At 42.1% G+C, this 15,643-nt stretch overlaps 1 protein-coding gene across 1 annotated transcript in view; it reads right to left on the bottom strand.

Moving 5' to 3' along the window:
• The window catches only part of clmpb (CXADR like membrane protein b), a 73,278-nt gene extending 59,480 nt beyond the window's left edge, over positions 1-13,798 (bottom strand). Inside the window, exon 1 of the mRNA XM_074641551.1 lies at positions 13,277-13,798. Coding sequence (XP_074497652.1) covers positions 13,277-13,325 — 49 coding nt within the window. The 5' untranslated portion in view covers positions 13,326-13,798. The remainder of the gene's footprint in view (positions 1-13,276) is intronic.
• Between the last annotated feature and the right edge of the window lie 1,845 nt (positions 13,799-15,643).

Genomic DNA, 15,643 nt, shown 5'->3' with positions numbered 1-15,643 from the left:
AGGACAATGGAGAAGTGAAGCAAGGGGGGAAACGAGGAGACGTCAGCTCTAACTAGGTCGCAAGGAGAGCTCGGCGCTTCAACACAATAACTTTCATTAATAATCAAAAATGTGCTGGCGCCGTCGCATTATGATTTCCCCGAAGAACCCGGCGCCGTACGGTTAGCAGACGACAAAACGGTGCTAAGTCGCATGTCAATGAAAAGGTCTCCCGAAACACTTTGCGGGGGCAGCGCGAGGGGTGAGTGACAACACTATTGACGTCGCTTCAGAAAAACGGCGCCCAGGTCTATCTGTCTTCACAAGAGGGCTGTTAGCTCGAGCTAAAGGACAGCGTCGGTATAAACCAAAGGTTAGTCATATCATCTGTCCAGGGCTTGAAGCAACAGAAGGTATTAAACTGTGACTCAAGTTCAAATACAACACAAGCATAAAGGAGTGTCCCATTGTCTTGTGCTGCTGCTGCTATGTGAGCTGAATATTGAATGATGTCTCAGTGAAATGCCGTCATAAAAGCTCTGTCTCAAGTATATTTGGAGCCAAAGGATTAAGTCTGGATTGAGATAAAGACGACTGCAAGTGTGTGGTGGTTCTGTTTTTATTCCGTATATTTTGCAGTAAAGGAATGTAACCTGTGGTGTCCGGTGTAATTTTAGCCAGCGGCGAACACACATGGTCAGTTAGGCTATTGCTAACTGTGCACTTTTCCTGGCGCCCTTGCCACTATGCATCTTTAGCGTCCTGTAACTGAAAACCGTCAGCTCTGTCATTCTCCAATCCTGCCACTTCAGAGGCATTCGTGCCTCGCAGCGAGCAGAGGTAATCTCCCAGTATTGATCTGGTCACATGGCGAAGGCAAATATGTTAAAGTGGACACGGTAACCGGCACAGGAGGGCTGAAATGTGATACTAAAGGGAGCCTAGTGCTCACTCTTTAACGCTACAAATGTCTGTGTGGCTTAAGCACACCTTTTTCCCTGTTTACATAAGCTCCTATGAATCTCTTCTGATAAGTTGTGGCAGCCACATACTGTAGAGACAGGCTTCAGAAGACAGGCATTGATTTCAAGCAAATCTGTCCGGACATCTCCTCTTTCTGGTTCGGTACACCTCTCCTCAGCTAATGAGCAGCCGTCTTCATTCCCCGCCGAGTGAGACGTTCTTTTTTTCATGCCTTGTGTCAGGAAACACCGGCGATTCATTACCAGGGAGGAGAGATGGAGGAGAGGAAAAAAAAAAAAAAGGGAGTATGATGGTTAAGCCTGAGCTTTAAGACAGACAACTATGTCCCCTAATCCCTTCTGAGCAGCCGTAAGCCTTTCGTTATCGCTCGTTAGAATTGTGCATCCCTTAAACACATTAACTTAGGCCTTAATGCTGGGCCCTTTTGTAGGACGCTGCAGTTGCTCATAGCAGCCAGTCACTAGGCTAAGAGGGAAGAAACATGCTAACTGCTGGCTTTTAATTGGGTAACAAGTGTGTTCTTTTTAATGGATGCAGAGTATCAGAACATTTGACAGCAATCAACGTTATCCTGGAAAGCTCTGTTGCAATTCTGTGCTATCCCCTCAGACATGGAGGGAATCTGATGATAAAATCAGGTATGAACACACACCGACAGACACTCAATCATGTATGCGTGCACATGATTGTATATCCATTAAGTCTGTCAATTGATTAGAATATTTAATCGCGATTAATCGCATGATTGTCCGAAGTTAATCGCGATAAATCACATGTTTTCTATTTGTTCAAAATGTACCTTAAAGAGATATTTGTCAAATATGCAATACTCTTCTCAACATAGGAGTGGGCAAATATGCTGCTTTATGCAAATTAAAAAGAAAAATGTGCTCAAACTCAACCCCAACAGGCAACAACAGCTGTTAGTGTGTCAGTGTGCTGACTTGACTATGACTTACCCCAAACTGCATGTGATTATCATAAAGTGGGCATGTCTGTAAAGGGGAGACTCGTGGGTACCCATAGAACCCATTTTCATTCACATATCTTGAGGTCAGAGGTCATGGTACTCCTTTGAAAATTGCTATGCCAGTTTTTCCTCGCCAAAATTTAGCGTAAATTTGGAGCATTATTTAGCCTCCTTCTCGGCAAGTTAGTATGACATGGTTGGTACCAATGGATTCCTTAGGTTTTTGCATTTCATAAGAGCCCGCTACAATGTCCGAAAGATCGATTGCTTTAATGTGTTAAAGAAATGAGTGGCGTTAAAACGAATTTGCGTTAACGTGTTATTATCGCATTAACTTTGACAGCCCTAGTATCCATATCTTCCTCTTTCCTTCTGCCATTCATTGGTCTTCTCGTTGTCAGCATACAGGTGAAAAAGAGAGGCCCAACCTTGCTTTTCTCATAGGTCTTGTGGGACTATAGGATCAGAGCTACATCCTCACTCCATTCCACTGTACTCTCCACTAAATCTCCAGCCACAGTGCGCACACCACTCCTGATACCGGCCTTCAGTAGCTCGACATCCTCTCAGTCTGTCGACCAGCAAGAGCTCTTTTAGCTGCATGAATAACTTATAACATAAAAGAAACATGGTAAATACTCGAGTCAACAGGACACCCAGAGGCTAATACATGAAACAGGTATCACTGTTGAAATATGATTCAGAATATAATATCTGTATTCCTTTGCTTTTTATTAGTAACATTTTCTGAGATGTGAAAGCATTAACAAATGAGAAGAAGCAGGCGGTATTTATTCTGAAATGAACTGCAGGGAGTAAAAGCACTACTTTATCCCAAAGCGGCGGTCTACGTGCTGCTGTGTTATCCCGAAACGATGTGCAAGCAGTTGTGGCCCACCACGGCTCCACAATAGCTTACAAGAGGAGCACAGACATCATTTTAATTCAATGTTTTTCTTCCATTTCCATTTGCCGCGATTCAGTGCACATGGATAAATGCGTCCTGATGCTGCCTGTGATCCCCGGCCGTGCTAAGGGTCGCACTGACAGGGGAGGACCACAGCGACTGGGCGGCCACGACAACAAAGCGGGGGGCTTGTTATGTATTCTGACTGCAGCGCGGCTAAGATGCTTGGTGTTTGCTGAGACAGCAGATGACTTGCCTTGCTCTCTCTGCCCCTTGCTCAACCGAGGCAGGAGAGACTTAATTGCCTCATTAGCAAAAGGGCCAGCGAGGAGTCGGCCTCCTCCACATTGTTCAAGGTCAAGAGTGCAACCGAGAAGAAAGGTTAATAGAGTAAACAGCATCTCCCTCTCCTCAATGAGAAAATGTTTGTTTTCTGGTATGATGGGTCAGCGGCCAAAAGCTTCATTTCACTCCACAGTGACAGAACAACGCATGTCATTTTCGTTTCATCCGCACATTTTATTCTAACCTTTATTATTTCTAATTTCAGAGTATATAGCACAGCTTGCTGTTACTGTGTGGTAACTCCCCAAGCTGTCTTCTTTTAAGCTTGGACCCGTCTAGAAAGCAGAGTCATCATGCCAACTTTAATTATTTTAAGAGCTTGAATTTGCAAACTCTGCTATTTCCTCCTCTACAGCGTCTTTGGACCCCAGACAGCAAATCAAGCCAAATGCTAACACTCTTGATTTCCCTCTTGAAGAAAGACACACAAAATAAAAATGATGTCTGCTGCTGAGGGGAAGATGTGAGGTCCAAAAAAGCCTCATGTTTAATAATTTTGAGAGAGACATAAAGCCCAGCCCGGCTTTCACTCACCGCTGCACCGTTCGCACGCTAAAGAGCATCGCCGCCCTCATCCAGAAACCATAATGAGACAATTTCATTCAGAGTGTGACAGTTTGGACAACAACGCCAAACCATGACGGGCATTTTGAACGCAGTCCTAAGCCTCTGTCTGTCTCTTCGCTGGAGATGCGGTGATCTATAAGTCGGGTCTGACAAACTGCATGATGGGGCCAGGCTAAACAAGCGTGCGCTAAACAGAAAATGCAGGAGATGACTAAAACAAATGGAGGAAACACGCCGTTATCTTCACTGAATGAGGAGCGAGTTATGATTGGAAGGTTGTTGGCATAATTTCGCTAGTCTCTGAGGTACACTCCATTACTGTAGTGAGTTTACACAACCACACGAGCACCACTAACCCACAGCTGCAGAGAGGGCTTGTGTTTGAGTGCTTAGTTGCAGTACGGAGCACAAACACACTCCACGTTCACTTTATGTCCATGCAAAGCTACTGCTGCCCCCCCTGCTCATGGAGAAAATGAGTCCACTTTTGGAAAAGCGCAACATATATCTAACAGGCTGTGGATTATACCACCCTTACTGCCGGGCACGTTATGACAGAGGCTAAATTAGAAAATATACAGCTACACATGTGCATGGGCAGTATAGCGTAAAGGCTCCATTTCATCAACAAGTCAAGTTTAACGAGTCGGAAAAAACAAAGGTGGTGGTGCCATCTGTTCTCAACCACTTTGCCGGGAAAGGGGAAAAAAAGTGGGAGGACAAGGGGGGGGAGCTTTTTCAGCACTGCAAATATAAACTGTACTCTGACCACAGCATATCTCCTGCGGAAACTAACCTTTGGGCCTAATCGAGGGCTCTGGCTGCGCTCTTTAATATGAAATACTGAGTGGAGAGCTGTAGTGCAATCAGCGACATTACATACTTAATTTGTGGACAACCTAGCAATTGATCAATGATGTTCGGCTTACAATGTTTTCGCTGTGCTATGAAAGACCAAATGGCTGGTATTGTGGTTGGATAATTAAACCATCCATCACACAACATCCACTGCAAGAGAACAGAACTGGTGGCAACCCAAGACTGGGCCTAACTTATTGCTTTTTACAGTTCCTAGTGAATTACATGAGGAAAGGTTTTGATGACCAAGGATTTCTATAAAGAATTAATCAGCAGAATTGCATATCCTATACAGCTTTAAAGGTCATTCCCAAAGTTTTTGTTACAGTCAATAAATAGATTAAGCCCGCTATTTAAAGTTACCGCACGATCATCTCCAACCAAAATATAATCCTTCTTTCTCCCACTCGTCGATCTAAACTGGACAGATGGCTGAGTCCTGACTTCAGCTATCATGCACTAAGAGTGGAGAGGATATCCTCCTGGTGTCCAGGTCTTGTGCAGGTGACCGCTTTGTCTTCCGCCACTCTAATCAATGGCCACCGAATTCCCTCCCTTCCAAACACCATCCATCTTCAAGTCTTCCCAGGCTGCTCGGTGACGAGCGAAAGCGGCTGAAGATAAATGTTTAAAGGGCAGAAGGGCCTCTGCTGATTAAAGCCACTAACGCTTTAGGGAAGGCTGGCGAGCAAAAGAGGAAATGGAGTGAGACAATGGAGCATGCGGGTTCAAAACACCTAATGGAGTGTCCTGCTTGCTGGGCTAATAAACTGCTTCAAATTGAAAGGAACAGCGGGCGTCTAAATAGAGCGACGTGGAACATTTGCTTCTGTTCATTCAGTCAGCTCCCGATTGGAAAAGCGGGAGAAGAGGGAGGGAAAAAAAACAACCCTCGCCTGGGTTGCCATTGTTTGGTGCAGCGCAAGTTTCTTTTATTCATCACGCAATCAATTCTGGGGATTGAATTACAGCCAAGTGCCACGTAGAGTGGAAGAAAAGTCAATGTTTTGTGCATCGGCACCACACTGGAATAAATAAAATGAATGCACATTTCAGAATTCTTTCCGTCTGCATGAAAGCGTTACAATTTACGGGGAGGACACCCTGCGGTCGCACTCTGGCTGCGAGCTGTATTCTCATCTCAGCAGCATGACGCTGTTTGAATGTCCACGTTGATATTTTGGACATGATAATCAATAATCACAGCGGGAGATGAGGCGCCACACAGGTTGGGGTCTGACAGGTGCACCCCATGACCAATTAAAGTGCTGAGCGACCAGTAAGAAATGATCAACTATTGGCAGACAGTTTACTGGGGTTTTGACACTATTTGTCACTGCCTGAAAATGTCAAGCAAACGTTAGTCTATAGTAGGGCTGTCAAAGTTAACATTAAAGGGTTCCCTTGACCTCTGACCTCAAGATTTGTGAATGAAAATGGGTTCTATGGGTACCCACGAGTCTCCCCTTTACAGACATGCCCACTTTATGATGATCACATGCAGTTTGGGGCAAATCAGTCAAGTCAGCACACTGACATACTGACAGCTGTTGTTGCCTGTTGTTGTTTGCCATGTTATGATTTGAGCATTTTTTTAATGCTAAACCTGTGAGGGTTTCTGGACAATATTTGTTATTGTTCTGTGTTGTTAATTGATTTCCAATAATAAATATATACATTAATTTGTATAAAGCAAGCATATTTGCCCTCTCCCGTGTTGATAAAGACTATTAAATACTTGACAAATTTCCCTTTAAGGTACATTTTGAACAGATAAAAAAATTTGTGATTAATTTGCGATTAATCATGGACAATCATGTGATTAATCGCTAATAAATATTGAAATCGATTGAAAGCCCTATAGTAGTCTATAGCAGTAAAAATATCAAACTGTTCAAACAAGGTCTGCAGAGTAAAGAGATTTCATATCATCTTGACCTGACGTGCATTAAGCATGATCAGGCTGAGTCAACATGTTAAGAGGCCTCCGGGTGACAGAGAACATCTTTAAAGAGACACACAGGCGTGACCGCTATACTGTAACACAGCCAATGTCACCTCTGCGCTGCTCACTGGGTTGTAAATGTTTTATCAAGAGTTTGCTTTTCCTTCCTTTGTGTCATTGATGTAAGCGCTATGCTAAGCTGCTTGAAAGTGAAAAACACCTCAGCAATAGGGATTTTGGTTTTTGAGCTGTTTATTTTCCCGCACTGTTGGATGGTGCAGCTGCACAGACAACAGAGATATACCTGGTTTCAGAGACAGAGAACATAGATCAAAAGCATGTTCTGCTTAGAGAAGACAAGCATGCCAGCTTTATTCCGCACTGCCAGTTTTCACTAACGCACTTGAAAGCACCACAACAGGGCTGGGAGCTCTGGGATGATAGCATCTCAGCCCCCACCACTGATAAAAAAATATACAATTTAAATGGTATTTTTTATAAGATGTATGAATTTTGATCACCTTTTCTCTTGCAGCCGAAGGTTGGTGATAGATGGAATCTTATTTCCAGCAATGTCGATAGCCGGGAAGAATTAATATCAGCACAGGCCTTTAGTGGGGTGAATCAATGGGAGACAATTCCATGCTCCACCTCGCCCGCCGACAGCATCAGCGTTTATCTCGCCGTTTTGTTCACTCTTTGATCTCCTCACTGCTTACATAAAACAATCATAGACCTTGATTCAAATATGTATGCACACACAAGCAGCACATTTTCTAAGAAAATAGAAAGCTGTAATTGCACTTGCTCCATTGACTTTAAATCTGCTTTGGAGGAAATAGCCATGACTGTAGAGATTACAGGGAACAAGGAGCCCATGCAATGTTTCAGTGTCATGACCAAACAAGGTTTTAAAGGGCTAGCCATTTTAGTTTGGGAGCTGCTGATCTTAATTTAGCTGTTTCTGCTTTTTGCATCATCTAATATTAGTTATAATGGATTGGGGCTCCATGTTTTTGGCATTTGCGGTCCTATGAAATATACACTCCTGGTGCCACAATGTAATGCCAAAACTATTCACTTAACCATGTTAATGACATGGTTAACTGAATCCATTTCTGCTTAGGTCAGCCGGTGAGAGATCTAGGGGAAATGGGGTCAAGGGATTCTAGAGGTGAAGGGTTATTCTGTAGTATGATTGCTATTGACATTGCTGTCTTGTGGTCACTAGATCAAAATAAGCCTCACTAAGGCAAGTTTTGTGCTGATCAGTTGAAATGTGTCCTCTTACATCAAATAAACCCAAATAATTAAACTTGCGATGATATAAGTAGCAGCATAAAGTAACAAATCCTCACATTTAAGAAGCTGGACATGGAGAATGCTCGGCCTTTCTGCTTAATGAATGACAATTATTAATCGATTATCAAAACTGTCGATGGTTAATTTTCTGCCAAGAGTTGGATGAGAAGTCGTATTTCCCGAAATGATTAAAGCTTCAGTAGGCAGTATATTTTTGGCATGATTGGGCAAAATTCCATAATAACCTTTCAGCATATTGTAATTCAAGTGTTCTGAGAGAAAACTAGACTTCTGCTCCTCCTCATGGCTCTGTTTTCAGGCTTTAGAAAATCTAGCCCGTGACGGGAGACTTTGGCCAATCACAGCTCATTTCAGAGAGAGAGCGCTCCTATTGGCTGTGCTCCGGCTGGTGGGCGGTGCTTGGTATTTCCTAAACTGATCTCAACATAGCTGCCGAGTCACAAACTTTATCACTTTACAGCTAAACCATGCACTACATGATGTTTTTGAAAACATTTGAGGTGAGAAATAGGCATTACAGTAACAGAATATTAATTCATATTTGATCATCACTGCCTAGTTTGACCGTTTGGTCGGAGTTTGACAGCTGCTCACAGACGGCTGGCTCCAGCTCGGCTCTGATTGGTTGTTTTCCTCCGGTCTGTGAAATCTTGCAGATGCCATTAGGAGCACCGGAGGACACAGAGGCACATGATTTTTTCAGATTACCTGTCTCATGCACTACTGTCAGGATATAGTAACCGTTTTATAAAAAATAACTTTTTTTTTTACCATATTTGCTCCATTTCTACGCACTGCTGCTTTAAGCAGCTTGACACAGAGAATGTTTGGCCTTCTACTTAATGTATGACTTAAATTATTAATCGATTATCAAAACTGTTGCCGGTTAATGTTCTGCCAAGAGTTAGATAAGAGGTTGTATTTCCCAAAATGGCTAACTACAAAGATCCTTTTTATCCCTCATATGAATCTGATCTTCCTGACAACATTTTCTCATTCTCATGGCTCACCTATTGTATAAAATAGCAGGTATTCGTCACACGTATATGTGTCAGTTTATATGCACAAAATGTCTTTAATTGTTGTTGTACAGCAGTGGCCTGTACAAGAGTAGTAATGTCCTGTGTATGCTGTGCATGTGGCTCCAGTTAATGTGAATGTGAGCCTCTCCCGAACATCTGTCAAAGATTAGCAGTAAAGTGAAATAGGCAGTTCCTGCTCATACGCTCCAAAATAATCTGGCAGTCATTTTCCTAGTGAAGGATGAAAAGGGGGGAGGGTTCATCGGTCAGAAACCCGACACAAACCGAGCTCTGTCTAGGCATGTGTCTTGTGTTTTACAAGATGCTTAGTGCCAAAAGGCCCGTGCTTGGACAGCCTGGATATTAAGGGTGTGGCTCAAACCCACCAGGAGAAAGACAAAGAAACTGTCAAACAAAGAAATATTGTAGAGGCAGCAGATCGTTCGTTCCACCAGCGCAACCTTTACTTTCACCTCGTATGTCTTTGGCTGCTATAAAAATCAACCCGCTTAGACCCTCAAGTAGTACGAATAAAAGCACTTACAGTACAAAGCAGGTACACTTTCACCTACAAACACTCCAGTTGGAAGCATGGCTTCCAGCTTGTTGCGACAGAATAGAGAGACGGTCTGACTAAAAGCACTAAAATCAATGAAACATGAAGAATCCCTCAGGTACAAAAAGAGGACGGTTTGTTATTCAGGGAAGCGCGCTGTCATTCAAAGGCCGTGCGCATCGGGGGGAAAGTGCTTGGAAGGCAAATCAGTGTTTGTTAATGATATGGGTCAATTGTTCTGAGGGCGGCTGGACCTCTGTGCTCATCTGTAGGCCTCCTCAATCACCCTTGGTGGAGGTTTTGTATTCCAGAGCGCTCCGTCCTTGCTGAGCCGTTCAGATTTGCCACTTTTGCTTTGAGTAATAAAATCCTCTCTTGACGGAAATCTGTTTACATTTTGTTCTGCGTGTCAAATCGCTGACATTGTAGGTGGAAGGGAAGTCATTCAACTATCTGGAGTGAGGCACTGCCAGCTATTTGCTATTCTTCCCTGCATCTTTACTGTACTCTACATCCTAAACCTTGAAAGTAATAATATCTACTGGATTCCTGGGTATGTATTGTGATGCAGTCTGTGTGTGAACGTGTGCTGAATGTGTTGATATGTCTGCATCACGTTCATCAAATAAACTCTTGTAAATTAATCCTACCAGCCAATTAAAGTCATTCAAAGGTCTCCGCTTCTACAATGTGAGATGAAGGTTAACTCGCTGCGAGGCTCCGCACCTAACCGACAAATGCTTTAAATGTCGCGCACGTTGGAGTCCCGCGAAGCGTGTCTGCTAAATTCGTCACGTGCTCGCGAAAAACAAACGTGTTCAAAGCCGAGAACGTACATAGGGGGGTGCCACATGATAACGCTTGCTGAGGCCTAACGCGCATCAACAGGAGATCAAAACGAAGACTTAATGTATGGTAACTAGACGTCAAATATCGAAACGTCTTCGGGTTTGTGGGAATGTCAGAAGTCGGCGGCTGGGTGTGTGTGTGGGAGTGTGATTCGGGCGCAAACACATCAAGATGTCACTTCATAACCTCTGGCTCAGGAGGCTCCTGTCATCTTCACATTTCAGAGATCCTCTGCCTACCCCGGCAGACATGCTAAATATAGAATGGGGACAGAATTTCTGTTTGGAGCCACTGCTCTCTTTATCTACATCTAACACCAGCAGGCGTGCACAGGCACTGCCATCTTCTCATTGTCGCACACATGTATGTACATCACATCAGCATGCACACTAATGTTATTCCCATGATCACTCACGTTGCATCGTCTTACGGATTGAACGTAAGACTCCGCCAAGCGATGGGTGCAGAGGTTTAGATCTCACATAAAAGCTGCTCATTCTTTCCAATTACATTTCTGTCAAGTGACTTACGCTATGTTATTACTTCTTGGACAGTCATTTTCAAATTCCCTCATTCGGAGTCATTTAATCCTGGCACAAGGAGAGATAGGCAATCCATCACTAGTCTCCTTTACCTGGCTGAATCTACCACATTGTTACTCTATATGACCTTGTTCGGTTTCTTACTTCGTATCAGCGGCGTCACAGAAGGGAGCTCTCTCTGTGGCGATTAATTGTGCTACTTATCTGTAATGTGAACAGTGGATATTACATCTCCAACCGATATTAAATTAAGGACGGCTCAGGACTTGCGAGGCCAAAGCCAAATAAAAAGGAAATGAGCCCCTATTAATGACTATTGATTCTTTTATAATAAAACAGCCACTTCCTCTCATTACTTGGCCTCGGTGTTGATCTTGAATTAATACAGGCTATATAACTTTGGGAAAACGTCCTTCAGCTCGGCGCCGCAGAGCAGCCTATAGCCTGAAAAGCTACACATCTATCCTGGTCGTTTGGCTGACTGGCAGCTATTTTGTCCCCGCATGAGAGACACATGACCCAGGTTGCTGCACTGTACTGGACATTCACCCGAACAATATCATTTTCAGCTGCACAAATTGTGTTATATAGTCATATCTTGTGACATGACAGAGGAAGGAGAAAACGCCTCACCATGGCAACAACAAGTCATTTAATACTCTAGGCACAGGCTGATGGTTATTTTAAGAAAAGTGCACCATTATTATATTTATTAGGGGAATAAATTACCATTGTATGATTTCATGTGTAATGTTTTCACCTCGGTGTTGCTGGCATATCATCATCATCATCATCATCATCATCACTGCCATTTAGATAATCGACATGCTTGAATCACATCATTACCTAATACAACCAGGCTGACCACTGAAACCCAAATACATGTTGGTATGCAGAGTCAGCTGCTTTAGTCAAAGTGCAGGATCAGTGGCCCATCACCACTGAGTTGATTCACTGGTTTACCAGTGTAAGCCTGAACCAGTCAGCATGTATGCAGGTCCACATCATATCTCCATCCTTCAATTTTCCTCACTGCTTATCTTATTCAGGGTCACAGGGGCGCTGGAGCCTTTTCCCAGAATGCACTAGGCAAGGGGCAGGGTACTCTCCTGAGAGGTCACCGCAATACATAAGTAACTGAATAATGGCAGCTGGAGAGAAACTCTTTACAAGCCTGCAGTACAATCCACATCCCGCATAAGCAAAAATAACACCAGCTGTACGTCCAAACACAAATGTTTCTTTTGATTTCTCTCCAGACTGCAACGCCACTAACAGCGAGCGTCACGCAGACCAGAGCACGACTTTTGGACTCGAACCAAAGCAGACGAGTCGCCAGCTCTCCGGTGCATTATCCCTCATATGGCCACTTTCAAACGACTGTTACTTTAACTCAGGGGTTTCCTAACTTTTTCATATCCGAGTATCCTTATTCAGAGTCACTTCAGACTGTTAAGCCTTTTGGAAAACGCTGGTTTGTCCCCAGTTACACCCGGCTATGCTGTGGGGAATTTTCACTGCAGGTGATGAGACAGCAGTAAGGAGTGTGAAACCTCTTACTGGAAGTCATTTCTTACACAACGTCTCACAGTAACTTCCAGTCAGTGAAGAAGTCGCAGCGGAATTAAACAATCACTCATTTAGCTCTGAATTTAGCCGGAAAGGCCCTCAGTACATTACTGTGATATAGCAGTAATAAGAACCGTATTGGTGATAACATAAATAGACAAAAGAAGCTTCATTTATGATCATGAAAAAACAAACATTTTCAATTAACCTTTCAGTTTCCAACTGAAAAACAAATACTGCAGCCCAACAAAACATTTTTTTTCACACTTAAAACCTTATTCAGGAAATTTAAAATTTGGCCAAACAATAAGAAACAGCATATGGAAAATATTTACCCTTGTGGGTCTTGCTGAATGCACTATGTTTGGATTTTTTTTTTTGCTTTTGTCCAAAAAAATAAATGTTAAAAAGACATTGTGTTTTTGAAGACTGAGTGCCAATAGATGCACATACAGGGTGAATAGATGTGGATAGCAGATATAAAGGGAGGGGTCAGGTGAACTTTTGTTCCCTTTAATTTCCCCCCTTTTGGAGAGCTCCTCCAAGTAGAGCAACCTGGAAATCAAGGTTTCCATTTCTCTTATACGCTTAAATATAAATAGCAATATATTAACATATGTGCATTACGCATGAGTGCGAAGCTGACTATAGGAAAATAAAAAATAAATAAATATATTCTGACATCATTCTAAATCGTGTGGTTGAAAAGATGTGCCAGATGTGTTCAACAATAAAAAATCATTATAAATATGATAAACAACACATCATGGTTCAACATCGTCAGTGAGAATGGCGAGACGAACCCAGATCCACTGCTTTTATAAATTAATCTTTTATTAAGGCAATGGGAAGTGACTTACCCAGAAACAAAGAGCGGAATATTACAGACATCACGGCTGGAAATCCCATAATAATGGAACAGGAGCTGGAAACAATGCGCTCAGAGCGCCTTCACATTCATCTGGCTGAACCTTAACGAAGCGGCGGCACCATCAGCGGACACAGGAGCGAAATCAGAGACAAATAGATCTTCATTGAGCATATGAGTCCAAGGACATCATATGTTGCACACGCCCGACATATCTAAACCTCCCGATAAGAAGAAGAACAAGAAGAAGAAGAAGAAGAAGAAGAAACGTGGCTCTTTCTCTTCATCGTCCTTTTCATCGCAGGCTATACTTGGCGTCAAATCAAAGTTCCCTGTGCTGTCTGGCTCTGGCTCTGGCTTTGGGACGTGTTGTCTCAGGGTCCCCTCTGTCTCCTCCTCAGCAGTCTCTCTCCTCCTTTCCTCCTCCGCTGCACAAAATGCCAGAGAGGAGGAGGAGGAGGAGGAGGAGGAGGAGGGCGGATAGGTGGATGATGAGAGGATGCTGAAGGATGGAGACCTCTAGAGTCTGAAGTTCTCTTACACAGTCAGAGCATCCTGCTACAAACACTAAAAGGCTTGTTGAGAGGATGCCCTCTTTGTTAGGCGTTGCAGGCTGATATATCTCTGATATGAATGGATTAATGTTGCCTTTAATGGAAATCTTGTTATGAGTATAAATACGAGTCCTATAATATAGAACTGCATATAGTTAATAGTGGGACTATTTTATCTCAAATTTTGCCATATTATTATTATAGGGTGAGGGTTAAGTAAACATTTTTCAATCTTAATATAGTATCACTATGACAAAGCTATAAAACATTATACATGATTTGACATATAGTTTAACAGTGTGCTGTGCATTTTAGGGCTGAAATGATTATTAAATGATGATTTGATTGACAGAAAGTTAAGCAGCAACTATTTTAATGATTGATTAATCATTTAAATAATCTTTAAAGCAACAATGCCAAAATCTTAAAGGTGCTCTATACGATATCCAGAGCATGGGGGTTAAAGTATTTTCTATTTTCTTATTATCTTAATATAGTATCACTATGACATTGCTTTAAAATATTATACATGATTTGAGATATACTGTAGTTTGACAGTGTGCTGTGTATTTTAGGGCGGAAATGATAAGTGTTTTTTTTTATTCTATTCTTTCTTTTTATTAGAATTATTATTAAAATTATTATTATTATTATTAATATTATTATTATTATTATTATTATTATTATTATTATTTCTTTTCTTAATTTTATTTCAATTTTGAATATTGAAGTTGTTTTCTCCAGATTACTTAATGAGTTTGTCTATAAGCTCAACAACTTAAAAAATTGGTTTATAAACTATTGTAATTACGAACTGTAAATTGCATATATGACAACAACCTCGAAAAAATACAGTATAGAAGAATAAATGATAAGTCATTAAATGATGATTTGATTAACAGAAAATGAAGCAGTAACTATTTTAATGATTGATTAATCATTTAAATAATCTTTAAAGCAAAAAATGCCAAAATCTTAAAGGTGCTCTATATCCAGAGCATTAATATATGATCAAACAACTATTTGATATGTAAAGATATAGAGGAGTTATGTCTAGCTGAGCAGAGAATAAAGTCACTCTCCCTCTGCGTGTGTTGTAATCTGAGTTTCTCCGTGCTTTGTTGACATAGCCGGGCCAGCCGCACGTGCCTTTCAGTGCATGTTCGTGCATGTGAGCGTGCCCCACTGGCTAGCTGACGGCCGCCACTCTACTCTGCACTGCTCTCATACGGCGGTACCGTCGCAGAGGCGTAGCACCCACCCTCTGGTTAACACTGTTAGCTCTGTCAGCACTATTGCACTTGCTTTTACTGTTAGCAATGTTAGCACCGTTAGCTGCGAGCCGCCGGCTCAGCCGTCGCCATGTTGAGAGCTGTGCGGAGGCGATAGAAATGCTTCCAACATCGCATTTAGCACCTTTAAAATTTAAAAATGAAAAGATTTGCAGCTTTTCTTTGCCTTATGTGATCCTAAAGTGAATATCTTTGGGTTTTGGACCGTTGGTTGGACATTGCAAGCAATTTCATGACATCACCTTGGGCTCTGCATATGTGATATACTGTCATTTGACATTTAATACACCAAACAAATAATACATTAATTCAATTCAATTCAATTCAATTCAAATCACTTTATTTGTCTCCGAGGGGCAATTGTAGAGGCTCGTAGAGTATTACAATTAACAACACAAACAGGAAATTTGAAACGTCTTTAAGTTAAAACAAAAGTGATACTAATATAATACTAATACCAGTAAATACTTAAAAATAGTGCAAATAGTGCAGTATACACAGTATACGGTACAT

This window comes from Sebastes fasciatus, chromosome 7, assembly GCF_043250625.1.
Source record: "Sebastes fasciatus isolate fSebFas1 chromosome 7, fSebFas1.pri, whole genome shotgun sequence".
Taxonomy (NCBI): domain Eukaryota; kingdom Metazoa; phylum Chordata; class Actinopteri; order Perciformes; family Sebastidae; genus Sebastes; species Sebastes fasciatus.
This window is presented reverse-complemented; position numbering and strand designations above follow the sequence as displayed.